The 23,051-nt window shown below is 36.7% G+C and overlaps 1 protein-coding gene across 1 annotated transcript in view; it reads left to right on the top strand.

Annotated features, from left to right (window-relative positions):
- Window positions 1-22,637, top strand: part of lpcat1 (lysophosphatidylcholine acyltransferase 1) — a 56,954-nt gene extending 34,317 nt beyond the window's left edge. The window contains exons 3-15 of the mRNA XM_079828476.1: window positions 721-860; window positions 2,374-2,588; window positions 3,565-3,677; window positions 5,118-5,178; window positions 9,718-9,776; window positions 10,260-10,294; window positions 10,798-10,852; window positions 11,551-11,633; window positions 11,746-11,871; window positions 18,573-18,726; window positions 18,872-18,964; window positions 19,113-19,254; window positions 21,890-22,637. Coding sequence (XP_079684602.1) covers window positions 721-860; window positions 2,374-2,588; window positions 3,565-3,677; window positions 5,118-5,178; window positions 9,718-9,776; window positions 10,260-10,294; window positions 10,798-10,852; window positions 11,551-11,633; window positions 11,746-11,871; window positions 18,573-18,726; window positions 18,872-18,964; window positions 19,113-19,254; window positions 21,890-22,086 — 1,473 coding nt within the window. The 3' untranslated portion in view covers window positions 22,087-22,637. The remainder of the gene's footprint in view (window positions 1-720; window positions 861-2,373; window positions 2,589-3,564; window positions 3,678-5,117; window positions 5,179-9,717; window positions 9,777-10,259; window positions 10,295-10,797; window positions 10,853-11,550; window positions 11,634-11,745; window positions 11,872-18,572; window positions 18,727-18,871; window positions 18,965-19,112; window positions 19,255-21,889) is intronic.
- The last annotated feature ends 414 nt before the right edge of the window (window positions 22,638-23,051 follow it).

Below are 23,051 nucleotides of genomic sequence, written 5' to 3'. Positions count from 1 at the left end.
ACATCATTTGAATGACCACATTCAGAATCATATTGTTCTTATGCATCCTGTTTGGTTACTTATTTGTACTTGCATCACAAAGTCATCAGAATGTATTTAACTTTTAATGTTGGATCAAATCCATGGAATTTATCATCAAATCTGTTCATACATGCATTTTATTAAATAAGCCCCAGGTTTCTTCGTTCTTTATAGTCAGCTTTGAAGTAAACTTTAGATCATTAACTGCAAAATGTCTGTCTCTTAAAGTCATGAAACAAAAAATCTAGATACTTTTGTTCTCAAGCATTTCAAACACTAGGCTTCTTAATGTAGTCATTGCAATCACTATCTTTCTTTAAAATCTCATTGGTTCTGCTTAGAAGAGCCGAATGTGAGTTACTACTGGCATGTCTATCAGTTAACTAGGGCCGAGTAATCTAAATGTTAATGTTCTTCAGGCCAGTATTGCACGGCATAGCAAAATGCAATGTTGTCTCACTGCAAACTGTACATTTTTTTTGTTTCCCTCCTATCTCTTTCCGTAAATGATCCTCATACCTTACTGTGTTTCTGTGTTCTCCAGCTCCATCACTGTTTGAAAGATATACTGCCAAATTCTGGCTCAACGTGAAAATATTTGGGATTTTAACCTCTGGTTACCTTTAACCTCTCTCTCTCTCTCTCTCTCTCTCTCTCTCTCTCTCTCTCTCTCTCTCTCTCTCTCTCTCTCTCTCACAGATAGCTGTGATGACTGTGACACTGTTCCCGGTCCGTCTGCTCTTTGCAGCATTCATGATGTTGTTGGCCTGGCCTTTTGCATTCGTGGCTACCGTTGGCCGCTCTGAGGATGCAGTTGAACCTCTATCCTGGTGGAGGTGGTGAGTAACAGATCAGAAATGTTAATCAGATGTGAGAGTTCAGGAACATTGCACTGCCTCTACATTTCTGCCCTTTGTATGAGACTACACCTCTAAAACAGACCTACAGACCCATTCAAACTGCGGTTCGCAGAAAAAAGTAACCGAAAGCCATTCATTTTCAATGAGAGGATTTGAGGTGACAGGAGCTACAGCAACAGTTGGCATATTCAAATGAGTAGCCAATGCGAGTGCAGACGTTTACGTGATTCGCTTCCTGATAAACTACAGTCAAGTAACTACTAGCAAGTAAGGTGAACACACCTATCTGTTTCAATAATCAAACCCTAGTGATGGAAGAAGAATCAAACCTAGAGTGTTTTCGGACACAACTTTGGAATAAATTGTGCTTCACATCGAGTTTTTTGTTTAATTAGTTTTCACACGTTAGTTTGTATTGTCATATTTAAAGGAGGCAGGTTGTTTTTTGTTTGTTGTTTGTTTGTTTTGGAATCAACGGAATGAGTCTATTCATGTGGTGAGTAGTATGTGGCGTGTGCGAGTGAGAATTACTGCAGGAGGATCCATTGGTTAGAAGCTTGCTGCCAACATAGACCAATTACTAGGTGTTGGAATGAAGCAGTAGTCTAAATATTCTCAGATATTGGAGAGCTCTCTGTTTCTCACAATTTTAAACTGCTAAAAATAAGAGGGGCATATTGTGTGTCTGATGAATGTGTGACACACCTACTCAAATCACACTGCTCCATTCACACCATCTTCTTTCCACTCTCACCTGATTGCTTCTACAGGGCTCTTACTGTGTGTTTGTTTGTCTGTGTGTGTCTTTCTGTATCCTGTTGTGCACAAGTTTGTTCTTGTGAGGTGTGGAGAGGAGAAGTTTTTGTCTATTGTCAACAGTGTAAGTTTGAACAGACATGCTCAATTACCAGCACCGGCGAGGCACGTCACAACACTACGTATTTTGCTATGTGCATGTTTGAGAGGGTGTGCGTGTGTGTGTGAGAGAGAGAGAGAGTGTTTCGGTGTGTTCATGAGCCAGACGTGTTTAAAACATATTTTCTAGTGCTGTTAATATTTAGCATGAAGTCCATGTAGAAAGCTAAGGTTTAACTAATCCAAAACTAAAATATCAACCTAGCCTTTGAAAACAAAAACCACAGTAAAACATTTTAAACTCTGTCTTGTAACTGTTTTTTTTTTCCTTTAAATTTTGTGTGAATATGGTCTACATGAAACCTAAATTAGCCTAATTAGGCTGTGCATTATTACATGGTAATGTAATATGCTCTTTTTGTCATTTTGAATATCCAATTCAATTAAGAAATAAATCACATAATTGAAGTAAAATAGTTTGTAATGCAGTTGCATGTTGACTTAATTGCTAAATGATATGGACCACAGTCAGTTGGATGTGAAGGCAATTGAATTGCCCCACAATTTCAGGAAGCAGGTGATATTCTCCTACTGACCCTGTGTCTGTCTTCCCTTTTGCTTGTTTCTCTTTCTCCAGGCTGGTAGATCTGGCCTTAAAGGCCATCATGAGAGCCATGTGGTTTTCCGGAGGGTTTCATTGGGTCCGTGTGAAGGGACGGCCGGCTCTGCCCAGTGAAGCGGCCATCCTCACGATGGCCCCTCACTCATCCTATTTTGACGCCATCCCTGTCACCATGACTATGGCGTCTATAGTGATGAAGGCAGAGAGTAAAGACATTCCAGTCTGGGGCAGTACGTTTTTAAAAATATAAATTGACAAATATGTAAAAACAGTAATATTTTGAAATATTATTACAATTTAATATAACCGTTTTCTATTTAAATATATATTGTAAAATGTAGGGGTGTGACGAGATCTCGTGCCACGAGATAATTCATACTCGGGAAGTAGAACTGAAATGACATTCATTACAAGATGATGAGTTGAAACATTTCAAATGCACCTGCAAACTATTTTTCTAGTCATGTATTTCATCATTGAGGATTTCTTAAAAATACTATGTAAAAATCTCGTCTCGTTCTTGTGAACCCAATCTCGTGTCTCGTCTCTTCTCGTGAGTAAGTGTCTTGTCACACCCCTAGTAAAATGTAATTTATTCTTACAATGACAAAGATGAATTTTTAGCATCATTACTCCAGTCTTCAGTGTCACATGATCCTTCAGAAATCATTCTGATATTCTGATTTGCTGCTCAAGAAATATTTCTTATCATTATTGAGAAAAGTTGAGCTGCTTAATATTTTTTGAGAACCATGATTTCAGGATTCTTTGATAAATAGACAGTTTAAAAGAACAGCATTTATTTTAAATAAATGATTGTAATTAAATATATAAATGTCTTACTGTCACTTTTTTTTAATCAATTTAATGTCCTAGCTGAATAAAATGATACATTTCTTATTGACCAAAACTTTTGATGTTCTGTCATATACAAAAATTAATGAGTTACCTGAGAGCAACTTAACTGGCATCAAGTGGAGATTTGTTTGTAATTTGAATAAGAAAGAAAACTGTCTGAGATTTGTTTGTGCAGTGGGCCTAATAATTATTGTTTATTATAGAAAATCTACAAGATTTGACTTGCCTACTTTTTAGCTCTCCCTTTCGGTCACTTTTTAAAAATATTATTGTATTGCTCTCTCTTTGTCCCTCTTTATCCTGTCTCTTGCCCCACCCTTCACTCTTTCTCCACTCTCTCTCCCTTAGCTCTTATCAAGTTCATTCGGCCTGTGTTTGTGTCACGCTTGGATCAGGACTCTCGGAGGAAGACTGTTGAGGAGATCAAGCGCAGAGCGTGTTCTGATGGCAAATGGCCTCAGGTACCACACAAACGTACATAGACTTTTAATGTAATGAAATTCATACAGTTTAAGGGCCAGATTTACTAAACCGGGCAAATTAGCGTGAGAGCACAATTCCATAAAAGCGCAGATGGGAGTGGACAGTTCTGCTCGTGATCTACTGACGACACGCAAATTAATGAACACAGATGTAGTGGGATCATTTCCACAATGACCAGTGCAATCTACCCGTTAGCGCCTGGTTTAAAAAATAGTCCCAGTAAATTGACGAGCGCGAACATTTGTAAATCACCTCGCATGATTCATTTAAAGGGATAGTTCACCCAAAAACGAAAATGTTATGTTTTTCTGCTTACCCCTAAGGCATCCAAGATGTAGGTGTCTTCGTTTCTTCAGTAGAACACAAATTAAGATTTTTAACTCCAACCGTTGCTGTGTGTCACTCATATAATGCTTGTATAATTAGACCATGGGGTCTAATTCTGTTAGAGTAAAAAAAACATGGACAGACAACTTCAAATTAAACCCAGCGGCTCGTGACGACACGTTGATGTCTTAAGACACGAAACGATCGGTTTCTGAGAGAAACCGAACGGTATTTATGCAAATATATTACACCTCATATCAGACGAACGCTTTAGCTCTCCAGACTGCCATCACTTCCCGTTGGTGAGGTCAAAATAGCGGCCGGGTCATAGATATGTATACGTAGATTCCTCATTCGAGCGATCCACGCCATGATCCACACAGGCACTAATGAGGAATCTATGTATATATCTATGACCTGGCCGCTATTTTGACCTCACTCACGGTGAAGTGATGGCAGTCTGGAGAGCTAAAGCGTTCGTCTGATATGAGGTGAATTAATTGCATAAATACCGTTCGGTTTCTCTCAGAAACCGATCGTTTCATGTCTTAAGACATCAATGTGTCGTCACAAGCCGCGGGGTTTAATTTGAAGTTGTCTGTCCATGTTTTTTTACTCTAATAGATTTAGACCCCATTGACAAGCATTATATGAGTGACACACAGCAACGGTTGGAGTTAAAAATCTTCATTTGTGTTCTACTGAAGAAACAAAGACACCTACATCTTGGATGTCTTATAGGGGTAAGCAGAAAAACATCAAATTTTCGTTTTTGGGTGAACTATCCCTTTAAATACTCTCCTCCCATAAATTTTGCGCCTGAAAGGCAAACTCCTATAAAAGCATGTGCAATAAGGTCAGCCACAAAAATAACTCTGTCCACGCCTTTTCAGTGCTAATTTATCACTGCGTGTCTTTAGTAAATCCTGACAGTAGTTTTTTTAACGCCAAAAGAGGGTTTGCGCTGGAACAAGCTGTAAGTAAATCTGGCCCAATGTGTCCAAAAACATTTTTGGGCCACTTTGTATCATCTGTTTTGCGAATGAGAGCAGTACTGAGGAATTTCTCTTCTGACTGTGGCCTGTTTTCAGATCATGATATTCCCGGAGGGCACATGCACCAATAGATCCTGCCTCATCGCATTTAAGCCTGGTATGTGTAGTACGCTCTCTCTGTCTGTGCCCACCTCTGATATGTGCTGACGAAACAAAATTTTCGTGCTTGGAATGAGTGATTGTGTTTTTTTGTTTTTGATTCTTTGTGTTCGAAATGCTAAGAGTTTTTGTTGAAGATAATTTCAACTGCTGATTTGTAGTTAGATCTGTAATCGGTATAAATGTGTGCTTTTGGTGTTTGCTCTCTCTTTGTACTCTCTCTAATCTGCAGCCCATCATGGTTCACAGCGCTGAGAGATCTGGCGCTTGGCTTCCTCTTCCTGTGTGCGCTGTGGAGTCTGATGGTCTTTTCTCCTCAAATCCCCCTCTCCTCTGTCAGTCATTGTATCACTTCTATTCCTCTAATCCCCACTCCTCCTCTCTCTATCCCTTGCTTTTTCTCTTGTCTGCTTATCTCACTTTTCTCTCTAAAACCTTTAATACTGGAGCTCACACTGTACCAAACAACATCAGCTGTGGTGTTCTGCTTCCAGATAGCTCTCCAAAACAAAAACAAGGCCAGAAAGTTTGCATGTGTGCAGTGAGTTCTGGTGCTTTCTGATGATGTACAGATATTTTTATTGTGCATTTTTAATAGATATGTGGGAATCAATTTCTTAAGCATACAATGTCAAAATTACATTCCATTTTCATATATTTTGGCTTCCATTGCTTTTTTGATGACTCGAAGGGCATCATAGTCATGAATACTTTTAATTCTTCTTCTTCTTCTTCAAAAAAAAAAAACATTGATTTTCACAGCACCTCTATTCCCAGTCTGTCTGAAACATTCTGATTGATTTCTGTCCATCCTTCCGAAAAGTGTGCTCTGATTGGCCAGCTGACCCAGTGCGTTGTGATTGGCCAAACACCTCAAACATGTGTCGGATATGTAACGGCCCTTACCATAATCATGAGTTTCAGCTTCCATGGCTTCTAAAGCCATTGTAAACAAAACCGGTTCATAATGTTGTAGACTTTGCCATATCAGTTTTGAGCCTTAGTCAGATTCTGAAAATGCGGATGATCAAACAGATCGATCGGAACCAACATGGGAATGCCACGGCATGGCAGAAACACTACAATTCTCTAAAGCCTCACCTTCTTTCTTTACATATACCTTAGGGTTGGGATTTTGAAAATTGATTCCAATTCTGAAATCAAATATTTAAAGTCAGGAATCAGATACTTGTTATAGAATTTGAATTCCTCTTATCGATTCCGTTGTGTGCATTTTAATATGACTTTCAAGTGGAAGAAGACTTGTGCACTGTTTTCTGTTCTGCGCACACATCAAAATCGTGCGCACAGAAAGCCGACTCTCAAACTGTATAGTGCGTGATACTGAACTGAGTGTTTTTGCACTTGAACAGATGAATACACACAAAAATATGTCAAAATATCCTCATAAACACAGTCGGTTATGTCTCAAGTGAACGTAAACTGTTGACAAATAAAACGCATGTGTATCATTATATTGGATCCGTGCAGCTCTTAAAGTGACAGCAGCCTAATATTCTTGCTGTCATCTCTATAATAACATCAATCAAACAACAAAAGACAGAGAAAATGCACTCCTTGTTCTTGACTGAATAACTTTTGTAACTAGTAGTGTTATTTTCATTTGATTTACAGTTTCTGTACCTGAATACCTGAAATACAACTGAACAAAGATACGACTGAAATAAACAGCGTATTTATTTGTGCGATTTGTTAATTTGTTTATTTGTTCATTTTAATTACTGAGTGTTCACTTGTCTTCAATAATGCTCGAAATATTAGTTAGGCTATTTGTTTTTGCTATAGTATTTTTAAACCATAGGCAAAAGTTCCTCGTGGATTTATGTTTATGGTATTCAACTTCAATGACATGTTTTGCAATAAGACTTGGAATAAATGTGACATTTTTTTTTTTTAACCTTATTGGAATCAAAATTAGGAATCGATAAGCAGAATTGGTATTGTTCAAATAAAAAAAATACCCAACCCTCATATATACCTTTGGGTGGGCTTTACGCTTATATATCTGTTAATTGTGATATAGACGTTTGCGGATGTAATATCTGGACTTCGATTGATGTGTTTTAGGCAGGTCTAGGGCAGTGTTCTCTGTTAGATAGAATAAATATTTTACTATGAGCCTGGTAACTTTGCAGAGATATATATATATATATATATATATATATATATATATATATATATATATATATATATATATATATATATATATATATATATATATATATATATATATATATATATATATATATATATATATATATATATATATATATATATATATATATATATATATATATATATATATATATAAATATAAATAAATATATAAATATAAATAAATATATAAATATATATAAATATATATAAATATATATAAATATATGAATTTAAATTCCATTTAAATACACAATAAGATGCATTTTTGCTCTGTATAAAGCAACCAAACTGTTCAAAAACTTGCATTTTTAAAGATAGTCATCAAGTTTTATTGTATTGAAAAACAGAGGAGCTGCAACTGTGCTACATTTATTTACAGTAGATCTGCTCTGCCTAAAATGTACAGGCACACTTGCGCACATGTGGACGCTTTAAGTATAAACCAAGCTTTAGTCAAATACCAGCTCAGAACATCCCTATGGTGATCGATGCAAATAAATGATGGGTGTTTTGTACTGTATATTTGCATTGTCCTGCTCTGTATAAGAGTTGCAATGAGGTTGTCAAAGGTGAGTGAGTTCAGTCTCAGTGGAGAGTTTCTATTAACAACATGTAATAAGAAGCTGCTTGTAAGCCGAAGGGCATCTGTTGTCTCTCTACACCTTCCCAGAAGTGATGAGATTTGACTGGCACAGACTGTGGCTCAAAATATTGAGAAAACAAGACTGAAGATACGATTCACCCGTATGTTGTTTAAAATATTATCGTTGTTATTGTAATTTTAACAGTGAAACAAAAAAAATGGGAAATTTAGCAAAATGCCAAGCAATAATGATGTAGGCCCGGCGTCAACCGAATGTGATTTAAACCAAGGGGAACCCTCCCCTGGAATGGTAACAACGGTCAAAAAGTACCATAAAAGTAGTTTATATGATTGCATACTGTTTTATTCTAAGTATCTAAAGCCATACAATAACACGGTGCATAGGCGTACTTTGCAGATAGGACATGTCCCCACCACTTTTTGCCAGGGCCGATATTGTCCCCACCACTTTTTTAAAACCTCTCACTGTACGGATGTACCTAATGTAAATCAAACACATCCACTCATACTGAGTGTTTGTTGCCAATGTTGTCAGTAGCTGAACTTTCTCTTTTATCTTGTGCAGTCTTTACACAGACGAGCACATCAATCTAGCACTTAATGCACTTGATATACAATGAACATTGACGGATTAGAACCTCTGATACGCTTAACTAAAGATCCACCACCAGACCATTAGGTAACCCGAACTAAAGATCTACCACCAGACCATTAGGTAACCCGAATGATATTTGCAGATCTACTAACGTGAAGAATCTCAGGACTAACAATATATTGCATCATAGTTTCATTCTTACATCTACACAATCATCTATCACATTAAACATGAGTTCTCAATGTACTATTGAAATTGATTTTTGGACATCGTAAAGCTATTTTTGCTGATATAGCATTGTATTAGCACAACCCCCAACCCCCCCTCCCCCCAAACAAAGTAACACCGCTGGCACTGAGGAACAGACCAACATTTTTTAAAGTAGTTTCTTATGCTCACCAAGGCTGCATTTATTTGATTAAAAATACTGTAAAAACTGTAATATTGTGAAATATTATTACAATTTAAAATGACACGCTTCTATTTTAATATATTTTATGTCACACGATCCTTCAGAAATCATTCTGATATGCTATGTTGCTCATATTTTTCTTATTATTAAAAATATAGTTGTTCTGCTTTTCTTTCTTTCTTTCTTTTGAAAAAGTTCTGTCTTTTTGAAAAAGTTGAAAAGACAGCATTTGAAAAATAATTATTTTGTAACATTCTAATTTTCAATTTTATAGTATGATTATGTCCTTGGTGAATCAACGTAAATTTACTTTATGTACATTGTGGTGCCAGATAAAAAAATAAAAGACTCAAAAATTAAGATTTGAGAAAATAAGCATTCACTAAAAGACACTTAAGTGTAAAGATCTCTTGATGTGAATGTTCAGCACATACAGTTATGATTGTATGGAACAATGGAAACAATGTTCTGATACTCTAAATGATTTATTATTATTTTATGTACCATCTTGCAAAGCTTGAATTTTAGCAAGTGATTGGTTTGCAGTGATATCTGAATATTAAAAACACTCAAGCTGGATGAGGTCAGTGGATTTGGATACTTAAGTTCACACAGAAGGCTCGTGTTTCAAATGGGACAGGCTATAGTTTTAATGCCACACCCAGGCCTTGGAGTGGAGCCAGGTCAAAGCACAGGTTCTCTCTGATTCCCACTCGTTTACCATCCTTTTGTCCCTCCTTCCCTGCAGGTGCATTCATCCCTGGCGTTCCCGTGCAGCCTGTACTGTTGCGGTATCCTAATGAAATGGTAAGAATAACCGCAACGCCCCAAATAGGGTGTGTCATTATTGTCACAGTTGAGCCACATACTTGCTGTTTAGATCCTTGGATTATGTGTCTTCAGTCATAAAGACTTTGAATTTATTTTTCACAGGCCAATCAAATACTATACCCCCCCCCCCCCCCCCCACACTGTTGTTGAAGCCTTTCTCTTTTTGTCTGTTTGTCTCTAATGTCTTTGTCTCCTTCTCTCATGAATAATACAAGCCCAGCAATCCGGTTTCATTTAGACTCTCAGGAAAACTTGGCTCTTCTCTTATCATTTATTGCTACTGGAATTTAAGTAGGAGCCCCTAGAGTCAAGGTTGTGCTATCAGAGGAGCAAGGTCATGTTTGGGTGTGTGTGTGCGTGCAGGCTAGTTACTTGTTTACTGCCAGGCACTAATTTTTTGGTTTGTTTGAGATGCTAATCCCATTCATTTACATCTTTCTCTTCTCACTTCCTTGACAGGATACAATCTCATGGACGTGGCAAGGGCCTGGAGCGTGAGTCTCTTGAGTTCCTTTAAAGGGACAGTTCACCAAAAAAGGAAAATTCTGTCAACGTTTACTCACCCTCATGTCGCTCCAACCTGTCTGAGTTTCTTTCTTCTGCTGAACACAAAAGAAGATATTTTGAAGTATGTTGATAACCAAACAGTTTTGGTCCCCATTGACTTTTATGGACAAATGAAAACAATGGAACTGAAACGGTTTAGTTACTAACATTCTTCAAAATATCTCCTTTTATGTTCCACAGAAGAAATAAATGCATACAGGTCTGGACTGACATGAGCGGGAATAAATAACATGCATAATTATAATACGTTTTTGGGTGAACTATCCCTTTACCTAACTTATCCTCCCTCTCAGTATTGACAGTATTGCTTTATGGAAAATACATTAAAAAGGAACCCCTCATTTAGCAGTCCTCTCGGTGTAGACTAATCAAGTTTTATGTGCTTGTAGATATTGGCGAGTTAAAATTAAATACCACTATCTTTTTTCAGGTTTAAGATTTTATGGCTCACGTTATGTCAGCTACATAACATCATAGAAATAGAGGTGAGAACTCACATTTTGGTATAAATGTCAGTGTTATGTTAGTATTACTTATATACTATAATAATGTTTTGATCTTTTTATATTTTATATTTGCAGTTTTAGTAAGTTTTAGTAATTTTGTTTTCATTAGTTTCTTTTTCAGTTTTAGCAAATAATTTTAGTACTTCAACTTTTTAAAGTATTTTTTTAAACTTATTTCAGTTAGTTGCCAATTTCAACATTTCTCATTTTCGTTTTATATCTCTCTCTCTCTCTCTCTCTCTCTCTCTCTCTGTCTCTCTCTCTCTCTCTGTCTCTCTCTCTCTCTCTGTCTCTCTCTCTGTCTCTCTGTCTCTCTCTCTGTCTCTCTGTCTCTCTCTCTGTCTCTCTGTCTCTGTGTGTGTATATATACACACACTAAATATAAACTATTTATACGCTATATATAATATTTAAACGGTAAGACTTTATTTTGATGGTCTCCTTTAGACGTTCTACTGACTATAAGTAACTTTTCACATACATGTCAACTTCTACTACTATCCTTAACCCCTTATTCTACTAACACTTATCCTACCCCTAAAAGTCTACTGATACTCAATACTCTAATGAGAGTTAGTTAACATGTAGGTGTTATAGTCAACAGAATATCTAAAGGGGACCATCAAAACAAAGTGTAACCACATATATGATAATAAAAAAATGTTTTGTCTGTCCAGTATCTTCCTACATATAGCCCATCAGAAGAAGAGAAGGAGGATCCAGCCCTGTTTGCCTGCAATGTGAGACGCATCATGGCCAAGTGAGTGGACCTAATAAAGTGTTTTTTCCCCTCTTAATATATCCAGTCATTCTAAAAGGCACTAGTGTCCTGCAATCAGTAATAAAACTTACTTATTTTGTTTTTTTCATAGGGCACTTGGGTTGCCCATTATCGATTACTCCTTTGAGGACTGCCAGCTTGCTATGGCCAAAGGCCCTTTGCATTTGCCCAGTCACACCTGCTTGCTGGAGTTTGCCAGACTGGTACGAAGTTTGGGGTGAGTGGATTTTTTTTTTTGAAAGAAATTATTTTATTCAGCAAGGTTGCTTTAAATTTATTTTGATCAATAAATTAAAGCAGCCTTGGTGAGCATAAGAAACCTTTCAAAAACATCTAAATGACCCCAACTTTTGAACAGTAGTGTAGACGAGTATTTCCTCATTCATTGATGAGTTTTTCATCTCTTACTGTACATTAATGTTAAGGAATCTATAAAAATGTTTGTGGATAAGAATTTTTGTCCATGCAAAAGACATGAGTTAAAAAGCAAAGAAGAATTTGCAATGCTAGCAACCCAGTACCTTGTAAACATGATTTTTCATCTGTTATTATCATGAGGATGTCCTGAGTTGGTGAGTGACTAAGCAGTGACCAATCAGCAAGGCTTCAATGAGAATTACAGGAAGAAAGTATGTCAAAATGTTTTCCTGTGGTTCCTGGAAGTTGCTTAAAATGGGTCTGTCAAATTAGATCTTGTTAGACCAAGAAAGAGCTAGCCAATTTTATTTTCTGTGCAGTGTTCACCAGATGATCTCTGAACATACATAGACTTTGTGTGGTCTGCAGGTGTGTCAAGCAGACCAACAGGCTGGGATTTATTTTTTATTTTTTAAATAACATACTTGAACTCTCAATTTCTAGGTTGAAATAATCATTGCATATGTTTTAGTTAAGTAGGTTATAACAGTGAATGTCTCAGGGACACCAGGTGCTGGGTTTTGTCATTGGGTGAATCAACTATCCAGCCAATCAATCCATTAGCACGTTCATCCACCGCTCGGCTCTACATATATTATTGATCTATGATTCATCAGTAGAGCCACACCGTAAATAATCATTACATTCAATAGTTTGAGCAGGGCTGTGCTGATTGATGAAAAAATCAAACGCAGCACTTTGCCTGCCAGCACTGCACTCATAATGGTAAGTTAAACATGGGCATTGTTTGCTTTGTATTAGAAGCTGATGATTGATTTCACACTGGTGATACAGTAACAGGCTGGTTTTTGCTGATGCTTATCATCAGGCAGTGAGCATGGTGCCCTCTAGTGAATATGATGAGGAAATGCAATCAACAAATATGGCTTGCTGTAATTAGGGTCAAAATACAACATTCACTAAGCATCAAAGCTGAATAAAAATTGGCTTTGGCAAGTAATTAAAACAGGTAATTGCCAGTATATTTTATCTTGTATAATAATATATAATTATGTATCTTATAATGCAACACTAAAAGAAGTCCTAAAGCTGCTTTCTCTATTGTAGAATAATTGATCTGATGTTTGTTAAACTTGAGAAAATTAGCAAATGGTATGATCTAGACCAGTGGTTCTCAAACTTTTTATACCAAGTACCACCTCAGAAAATATTTGGCTCTCCAAGTACCACCATAATGACCAACATTCAAATACAGTAGAGTAGTAGGCCTAACTATTCAGCTACAGCTCTGCACAGCTCAAAAACGAGGCAGTTTATTCCTTAGAATTATTTTTCAGACACTTTAACATTGTAAATACAGTTTGCACATCAACACTGCACTGTGCTTACATACAGGTAAATACAATAATTAAATAATGATTCATTTGTGTTAAATGTGTAAAACTGTACTGTACTTAAATGTAAAAAAAGACCAAATTAAAATGTATTTTGTTTTGACATTAATTAATTTAGTGATTCCTCTGCGTACCACTAGAGGCAGCCTGAGTACCACTAGTGGTACTGGCAGGGCCGGATTAACATAAGGGCTAGGTGGGGCTGAAGCCCCAGGGCCCGAGCAGGGAGGGGGCCCGTGATTGGCCGATGAAATGATTGACAATTGATCAGGAGCACCTAAAGTTTTCCTGTTTCACCGCTCGCCAAACCACATAATGCCCCCACATTAAGCGCTGTTATTTACGCTACTGGAGTGCTGCGAGTGCATGGGAAAATCAAAAGCCAGGTGAAGAAACGGCGCTACCTGATTAAACTGCGCGCGCATCCAGCAGTCGCAGCGCGAGAGCAGCTCTCGCGCACAGCGCTGACGAACTCGTTCGGCGCTTTAGCCGCTCTTTTGAAGCCATTATCGAGCGCCAGGCAGTCGCTTTATCCATTTTAATTTGATACAAGCCCAACATCATGTGTACAGTAAAGGCTCTGTGGCGAAACTGAACCAGACTGAAAAACTCTGACCATGTAAACTGAAGTGTTGAGGTAAACTATAGGCTTCCTACACGATGGCCGTAGCCAGCTATGAGGTCTCCGAGGTGCGGACCTCTGTATTTTTCCGAGGTGTACATAATAAATGTTGTAAAATAATTAGGGATGCACCGAATCCAGGATTCGGGTTCGGATTCGGCCGAATATTGCGCTTTTTGACGGGGTTCGGTTTCTGCCGAACCTCAGAATTTTTTTCCACCGAACCGAACCCTAGGCTTGCACTACGCGCGCTTTGATCGAACGTAATGATGCCGCCGTTGAAAGTGAAAATGGAACTCATGAACAGAAAACGTGACAGTAGCTACTTTAAGTCAAAAGAAGGTGATTCAAGTCGAGCTATATGTTCAATTTGCAATGCCGATTTGTCTCGTGGTGGCAAGGAGCCTAAACAACAGCCACTGTTAAAACATTTGCGTATGAAACATCCGAGAGAATACGAGTTGTGCATGAAGGAATCTACAGACAGCAGCCAAAATGTATATTATTTGACTGTGCGAACGGCCGTATATAGATCAGATAAAATATAAATAAAAGAATAAAATAAATAGACCTACACTAAATATTTTTCACTTAAATAATTACCAAATTAAGATGACAAAACGAAAATACACTGAATGTTTTTGTCAAATAAAAATAGAAGGCCTAGGCTACCTTGTATGTTTTTTTTGTTTGTTTGTTTGTTTTTTTAGTAACATGTCTAAGTGATGTGGGTTAGTCTGGAGCGCAGCCTGTTGACAGTTAAACCCGCGGCAGAAAACACCCTCTCAATCCTTCCGTCTCCGCAGCGCGCGCGCCCCTGCGCTCTCCGTTGTGTTGTTCTTTGAAACGACAGAGGACCACTCTGGGTAATTTTTCTATAAACCATCAGGAAACAGCGGCGAGAAGAACATACACGACAATGTTTACTTTAGTTAACTTGCCCAAAACCACACTACGAAAGGCTTCAGATGGCACTGATGTCCCGGGAATACAGAGATAACGCCTCGCTAGAGTGGCCAGCCTCGGGAAGCGCCTTTCATTTGCTTTCCACCAGTTAGGAGCTTGTACTACTGCTGTATTTTTCTGTCTAAATAGTCCCACACAGTAAGCTTTTCCACTGCTTCATTTTACAAGATATATCTGGTTTGTGGTTGCACATCTCGACGCGCTCCATGAGTGAACAAATAACGCTATACAACAAATTTTTATTAACCATGCATCAAAAAACTAACAAAAAAGTGTTAAAAACATTTAAACTGTTTAACTGGTAGTATTAATAGGTCAAAGTTCTTACTTTCGGTTAACGGTTAAATGGTCAATAGCATCCCTACACTGCTGTGGACGTTGTTTAGGCCTACTTAAAGGGTTAGTTCAACCAAAAATTAAAATTCTGTCATTAATTACTTACCCTCATATCGTTCGACACCCGTAAGACCTCCGTTCATCTTCGGAACAGAAATGAAGATATTTTAGTTGAAATCTGATGGCTCTGAAAGGCCTCCATTGGCACAATACACGGTTCACTCTCAAGACCCTTAAAAGGTACTAAAGACGTTGTTACAAAGTCCATCTCACTACAGTGGTTCTAAAATAACTTTATGAATCGGCGAGAATAGTTTTTGTGTGCAAAAAAACCCCTAAATAACGACTTACATAGTGATGACGATTTCAAAACAAGGCATCATGAAGCTTCGAAGCGTTATGAATCAGCGAGTCGAATCAGCGGTTTTAATCGCCAAATTTCAGCAGTTTGGCGGTTTGACACGCGATCCGAATCATCATTCGGCTCACTGATTCATAACGCTTCGAAGCTTCATGATGCCTTGTTTTGAAATCGTCATTCGGTTTCGGATTCGGACGAATTTTAACCAGTGGATTCGGTATTCGGCTGAACCCCAAAAATCTTGATTCGTTGCATCCCTAAAAATAATTGACCAATAGAGTGCTTTATGTACACAGTCACGCAAAGCTTCAGTAAACGGTGTGAGATTTAGGCTAGCTAAACTAAACATTTCATATTTGACAGCTTTTTTAGGATAGCAATGAAAAGACTATCAGCAAGAGCTCAGCTTTAGGAGGGAAAGAGACAGGGCAAGAGAAGGAGACTGAGAGAAAAAGAAAGAGTGATGGAAATGAGGAGAGAGCAGGTATGACAGATAATCTACTGCCCACTAACATGATTTTTGAAAGCTATTTATTATAAAAAAAAATTTAGTCTTCAAACATCTTAAAATGCACATATATAGATCAGAGAAATCAAATTTTTCTTAGGGGGACCATGCCACACCCCCAACCCCCCAAAATACCACAAATTTGGGACCTCACAGGTTTTATAACTCCTTAAGGCAGTTCATGCTCAAAAGTTGTTGCTTTTTCTGGAAACCTGTTTGCTTTGACCTCATATCTGGAGTTAATGCATTTATGCTGTAAATGTGTTGCAGCCTGTAATATTTATATATAGGCCTACTTGATATCAAAATGGAAAATTCAGACAATATATAGGCTACTCATTGTATCTCTGTGCTTTTGAAGATTTAGTTTTTAAAAAATACTAATTATTTCTGTTGTAGAAAACGTTGTGGCACCAAGATCGGCTACTATGGGTGCTCTTGGGTTTGTCATAGCCCCAGGATGTTCTTAATCCCGGCCTGGGTATTGGTACCACACTTTGAGAATCACTGATCTAGACTGGTTTCATCCTCCTGGAGGAGTACCCAGAGCCAGTGCCTAAAGCTCTAGCGTCCACTACTGAATGAACTTTGAATGGCAAGAACAGGTGCAATAATTAACAAAGTCTTTATGATATCAAAATACAGGGTTGGTGAGATTTTGTTACACTTTATTCTAAGGTGATGTAGTTACATTGTACTTACTCAAATAAGTACCGAGTAATATTAATTAACTATGTACTTATTATAGAGTTACGGTTAGGGTTAGTTACTTGTAATTATGCATACATTACTGTTATTACTATAGTAAGTACATGCAGTAACATGTAATTGCGTCACCTTAAAATAAAGTGTTACCAAGATTTTTTTCTTATGTTGTTAAGGCTCTTGTGCTCACCAAGGCTGCATTTATTTTATCATAAATACAGTAAACCGTAATATTGTGAATATTACTACAATTTGTATTTAATCATGATTTCTATTATAATATATTTTTTACATTTTATGAATTTTCAGCAGCCATTATTTCAGTCTTCAGTGTCATATGATCCTTAGGAAATTATATCCTGATTTGGTGCTCAAAAAACATTTCTTATTATTAATGTTGAAAACAGTTTTGTAATACATCCATGGTAAATAAAAAAATAAAAAAGTATGAATGGAAAGTTCAAAACAATATATAATTTAATATTTAATATTTGAAATAGAAATCACTTGTAACATTTACGGTCTTTACCGTTTTGATTTTTTATCAATTTTATTTGGAAGAAGAAATGATTTCCTTCAAATTCAGAAGAATCCTCCACATGCAGCAAAGACATCAGCACAGACCCTATTGAGTCAGTTTATTAAGTGGTTCAGCTGAAGTTTTGCTGTGCTTCCCATAGGTGTTATTGGCCTGTAGGATACTTCTTCAAACTGTTCCCACAATAACTCAAAGCTCCAAACTTGGATTCATCCATCTATAATACTCTTGTTGTAATCTTTTACCATTCAGTCTTTGTTCCTATGCCCATCCTGCGCCTTTTCTTCTTTTTGCCAGTGTCAGATGTGACTTTTTTTTTTCTTTGAACCTCTTAAAAGCCCAGCATCTCGGTCTTCTCTTCACTGTTAGTGATGAAAAGCTGTTTCGTATGTACTGTTCAATGTAGCTGCCAGCTGAGCACCAGTAAGGGGTCGGTTTCTCAAAATAGAGACCCTGATGTTCTTATCCTTTTGTTATTCTGGGTCGTCCACTTCTCTCCCTGTGCTGGTTATAGATCCAGTTTGCTTTCAAGACAGTAGTTCATGAAACAACCTTCATCTCTCAAAACAAAGCCCTTTTATCATTTTAGAAAAAATATTTATTTTTTTTAAACCAAAAAGTGATTTGCTAGAAATGCAGGTGTACTCAATACTTTTAAAGATACAGTATTTTGTCATTACAGTTCATTAGACAACACAAGGATAAAAAAAGGGAAAATAAGTTAGTAGTAGTAGTAGTAGTAGTAGTAGTAGTAGTAGTAGTAGTAGTAGTAGTAGTAGTAGTAGTAGTAGTAGTAGTAGTAGTAGTAGTAGTAGTAGTAGTGGTGGTAGTAGTAGTGGTAGTGGTAGTAGTAGTGGTGGTAGTAGTAGTAGTAGTAGTAGTAGTAGTAGTAGTAGTAGTGGTAGTAGTAGTAGTAGTAGTAGTAGTAGTAGTAGTAGTAGTAGTAGTAGTAGTAGTATATATATTATCATATAAGATTTTCTAGTTTTAAATATATTTTAACAAGTTTTAATTTTTCTCAGTTCACCAGCCAGTGGCACATTTGGTTAATCATAATAATAATGATAACAATAAAGTTAATAATGAATGATTTTTCTTCCTCTCTGTTAGACTGAAGACGAGGGTCACTGGTGAAGTCCTGTGTGAAGAAGCCTCCAGGGCCCGTAAGATGTGTGGAAGCAGGCTGGATCTGGAGGGCTTTGCTCAGTACCTCAATCAATCCATGACAGAAGCAGTCCAGGACATCTTCTCACTTTTTGAGGAGGTTAAACATTTATCAAAAGATCTTCATTAGAGCGTGACTGAATGGAAAACAAATTAATGTGCATTTCAAACAGATCAGTTGTAATCAGTTGCGTATTTACATGATGTCTGTCAGACTGATGACATTTGAATTTAATTGTTTCCAGCACGGGCAGATGGATGTGAGAGAATATGTCATCGCCCTGTCAGTGGTTTGTAGACCTTTCAGATATCTGGAGACCATTAAACTGGCCTTCAGGGTGAGTTGGGTTTCTACAATCTCTCGTTGTTTCAAAAAGACAAGATTGAATGCAGTATAATCTATTCTGTTTAATAGATTCTAATGCTTAATATTTATTTGTAAGATATAGGAACCTTTTAACCTAATGGACTTTTCCTTGTGTCCAGATGTTTGAAGCACAGGAGGATGGAGCAGTTGTAGAAGATGAGTTGGCCGTCATTCTGAAAACAGCTCTAGGCGTTGGAGATTTCGCTGTTTGCGATCTCTTCAGGGCCGTAGATTGCCAAGACAAAGGGAAGATCACATTTGGTAGGACGCTTTACTTTCATTTACATGTTGAATGTGTCTGATTGCTTAGGTCACAGTGAGCAAAATGATTAAAGTTTTAAATAATAGATATGAAATGAATAGTTCTATGGTCCTTGATTATAATTGGCTGAGCCACGTTCTGAGAAAAAAAAGCTGCATTATGCACAACAACTTCACTTAGCTGTTCTAAAATCTCTGTTAACCACATTATTGGGGCTTGTTTCATTATATAATTAACAGAAAATGTAATTATAATTATCATTTTGTAAAGACAACATGAAATTACATTTACACTTTAATTTTGAGGAAAACAATATTGAGTTGTAGTTAATCTATTGGCATTCAGTTGTATGGAAGCTCTATTTGGCTCTAATGTTAGTGGTGAAAAAATATCTATGAGAATGTACTATATTTAAATGAAAATTAATATACTGAAAATGATATACTTTTCAGTTCAGTTCACAGTATACATGTTTAATGCTTTTGAACTCTTAAATGCACAATTTAATACATTATAGTTTAAATGTATATTAAATGCATTTTATATTGAACTATATAGATTTAATTCACTAAGTAGGACCTAAGTACATCTTTAAATATTATTTCATAATTGCTTCTAATTTAATAAGTGTATATAAAATGTATTAACTTTTAACCCTCTGGTGTTCTTCGGTCATTTTTGACTGGAAAATTGTTTTGAAATATAAAAAATCACTGCTTCATCGGAATGATAGGAAACTTGGTGACTTTTCTAGCATTAGGTATGTAAACACACACAGAAATTGGGCTCATGATTCGAGCATGCTAATTGGTCGTAAAAAAAAAGTAGTGTTCATTGTCTTCGGTCATAAATGACGACCATAGGAAATGAATGGGAAATCGGCAAAACTCAAAAATTCTCTGAATATTTGTGTGTAAAATCTACAAATCGGCCACGATGCTGAAAAAAAGTACACAGCAGTAAAGGGGTGACGCTCTAAAACATCAAGAGTGCGATATTGACACATCCACTCACACACACAAACACACACGCACGCTTATATACACACACACACACCACACACCCCTATGAAAAACTGAACCTATGAACCACATTTTGAATTTGTAAAAATCACAGCTTCATCAGAATGATATGAAACTTGGTGACTTTTCTAGCATTAGTATGTAAACACAAAAAATTGAGGGCATGATTCGAGCATGCTAAGTGGTCGTAAAAAAAATACTCCCACTTGTGCTCTTCGGTAGGAAACCACCATAGGAAATTAATGAGAAACACAAATCTATTATTTCTAACAAAAAAATGTTTTCCCAAAACTTTAAAATAAATAGTCTTTGAGATTTTTTTTTTTTTTTACATATATTCAAATCCATCCATCAAAAAAAAAAAAAAAAAATTAAATGTGTTCAAAAGAGAACTAGGGATTCACAAGCCTCTCCATAGAGACCTCTAGTGATTACACCAAGTGGCAATCTCCCGCAGTTTCTCTTGAAGCAACATATACTGCAATTCATCGACTGGCCGCCAGGGACAGGCTCCAGAAGGGAGCAGAATCTCATTGAGCCCCATTTTAAAATGGCCAACTTTAAAGCAGAATAAAACATGTTTACAGCCTGGTACAAATTGTGGTTTTGGTCTATACGGCTAATTTTGCCCTTCATGACAACTGTGAGGGGGGTGAATTTTTTTATAACTCATTCGTTTACATTATATAAAGCATTAAAGTTCTGCATAATTACATAATTAATAACTTCGAGTGACAGGTGGATAGCCATTTATCTGCTGTCTGTTAGCCATCGCGTCACTTCAGCTCCGCCCACGTCCCGCCTTTTTGCCCATTTTCTGTTATCCGGGAGTGATGCGCGATGACGCGCTGCCAAGATGGCAACGGCCATCTCGTCCATACTTTGCGCTTCAGAACGGCTCATCAGAATCCTATGGGTGACGTCACGGACACAACGTCCATATTTTTTTTACAGTGTATGGATTACACTCATGGTTGCATGATTTCTTAAATAATTCCAAAAGAGGGCGCTAATCTGCCTTCAAAAATTTTTATTTTGAAAGCCTAGTCTCCATTTTAACCTGAAATACTGCAATAAATAAAAAAATTACACAAAAAATGTTTTGTATAATTTTCAATGGAAAAAATAGACCATAATTATTGCATAAATATTAAAAAAAATACCATCAAATCATCTCAAGATACAAAATTATAAAGAAAAAAATATTATTGAAGAAAAATAAATTGCATTGATTTTACTGGGGTGGAGGAAGTTAAATGTTTAGGTGTCCGGTCACTTATGACCAGGAAGACAACCAATGCAACCCCTAAACGAAGAGCACCAGAGGGTTAATGTAAGTTTGAATAAGTTATTTTTGAAGTACACTACAAGTGCACATTTAACATAATTAAATGCACTTATTTTCTAGGGACCACTAGAAAAAAAAATATGGCCAAAGTGGACACTACATGCTTAAGAATTATGTGTAAAAAAAATGGATATGTTTTGCCCTTTTTTGTTGAGGAAAAAATGTAGGAAATAGATACCCGATTATTGAGTTTGCATCGAGTTAATGAAATGTCTCATATATTTGATATGTATTACCTTGTAAACATGCTATGTTTTGTTCCAGATGATTTTTGCCGGTTTATGGAGAAATGTCCTGATTTTGTGGAGCAGTACCACTGTCTCCATGAGCCAATCCCTCAACACTCCAGAGAATCCACTTCACCCTCAGAGTCTCAGCCTTCAACTAACGGCTTCTGTGCTGACTTCAGCCCTCGAGATCCAAACACTCACAGTGCTGCACACAGCAAGAAAAAGGACTAAAAGCAGCTTTTACTATCACAGCCTGTCACCCTCGGTGTGGGAGGGTGTTTTTGTGTGCATGTGTGTACTTCTGTGTGCAGGAGAGGTGATGACAGACGTTATCTTGAAGTTGAATCAGAATTTGCATCTGGGTACATTACCCCAGGGATTTCTTTTTCTGTTAAAAAAAATCTTCAAGGCGGTTCGTTTTCTGACAGATCTTACGAATGAAAACCAAACTGACTACATTTGAATGCCTTGCATTGCTTTTTTTTTCTTTTTCTATTTTTTTCTTCTCTTTTTTTGAGAGATTATAACAGATTTTCTATATAAAGTATTGTTTGCTTTATAACATGAGCGTGTGGTTTTAATATTTGCATCAACAAACAAGTCTTGGCTGATGTCTTTCAGGGTGTTGAGGTGCAATATTAACAGTGGAGCAATTTTACAACACATGGTGGTGGTCACGTGCTTCACAAATATATTAGTAAAAATATCATTTGAGTGAACCTGTAAGTCTCAGGTTGGCTTTTACACGAAAATTCTTTCATTAATAAACCCTATGGATAATTAACTCGTATGTCTGATGTTATAACTACAAAAAAATTACACACTATTAAGATGAATGCGTGTTTAAGAACACATTAATAATACTATAATCTAGTATTTCCCCCCAATTTGTGTTTTTTTTGTTAAATGGTTTTACTTATTGAGCTTCTGTTCAAAAGTCCTTTCCACAGTATTTAAAAAAAAAAACTTAATTGTGCTAAATATTTTTATTATTGTTATCTAAAATGGTTTTCTGGTTTGCAAAGTCATCTACGGTTTTTATTTTATTTTTATGAATTACTATTTTTCTTCAATTACTCCTTAGTGCATTTTTACTGCTCTATGGGGAAAATAAATGTTATTACTTACCATTTAATTTTAATATGCAACCGACCACCAAACTACTGACAATTAGAATCCTTGACAACCCAAAAAAA

This window comes from Gobio gobio (assembly GCF_949357685.1).
Source record: "Gobio gobio genome assembly, chromosome: 11".
NCBI classification, from domain to species: Eukaryota; Metazoa; Chordata; class Actinopteri; order Cypriniformes; family Gobionidae; genus Gobio; species Gobio gobio.
The sequence above is the reverse complement of the archived record's forward strand: the minus strand, read 5'-3'. Positions and strand labels throughout refer to the sequence as shown.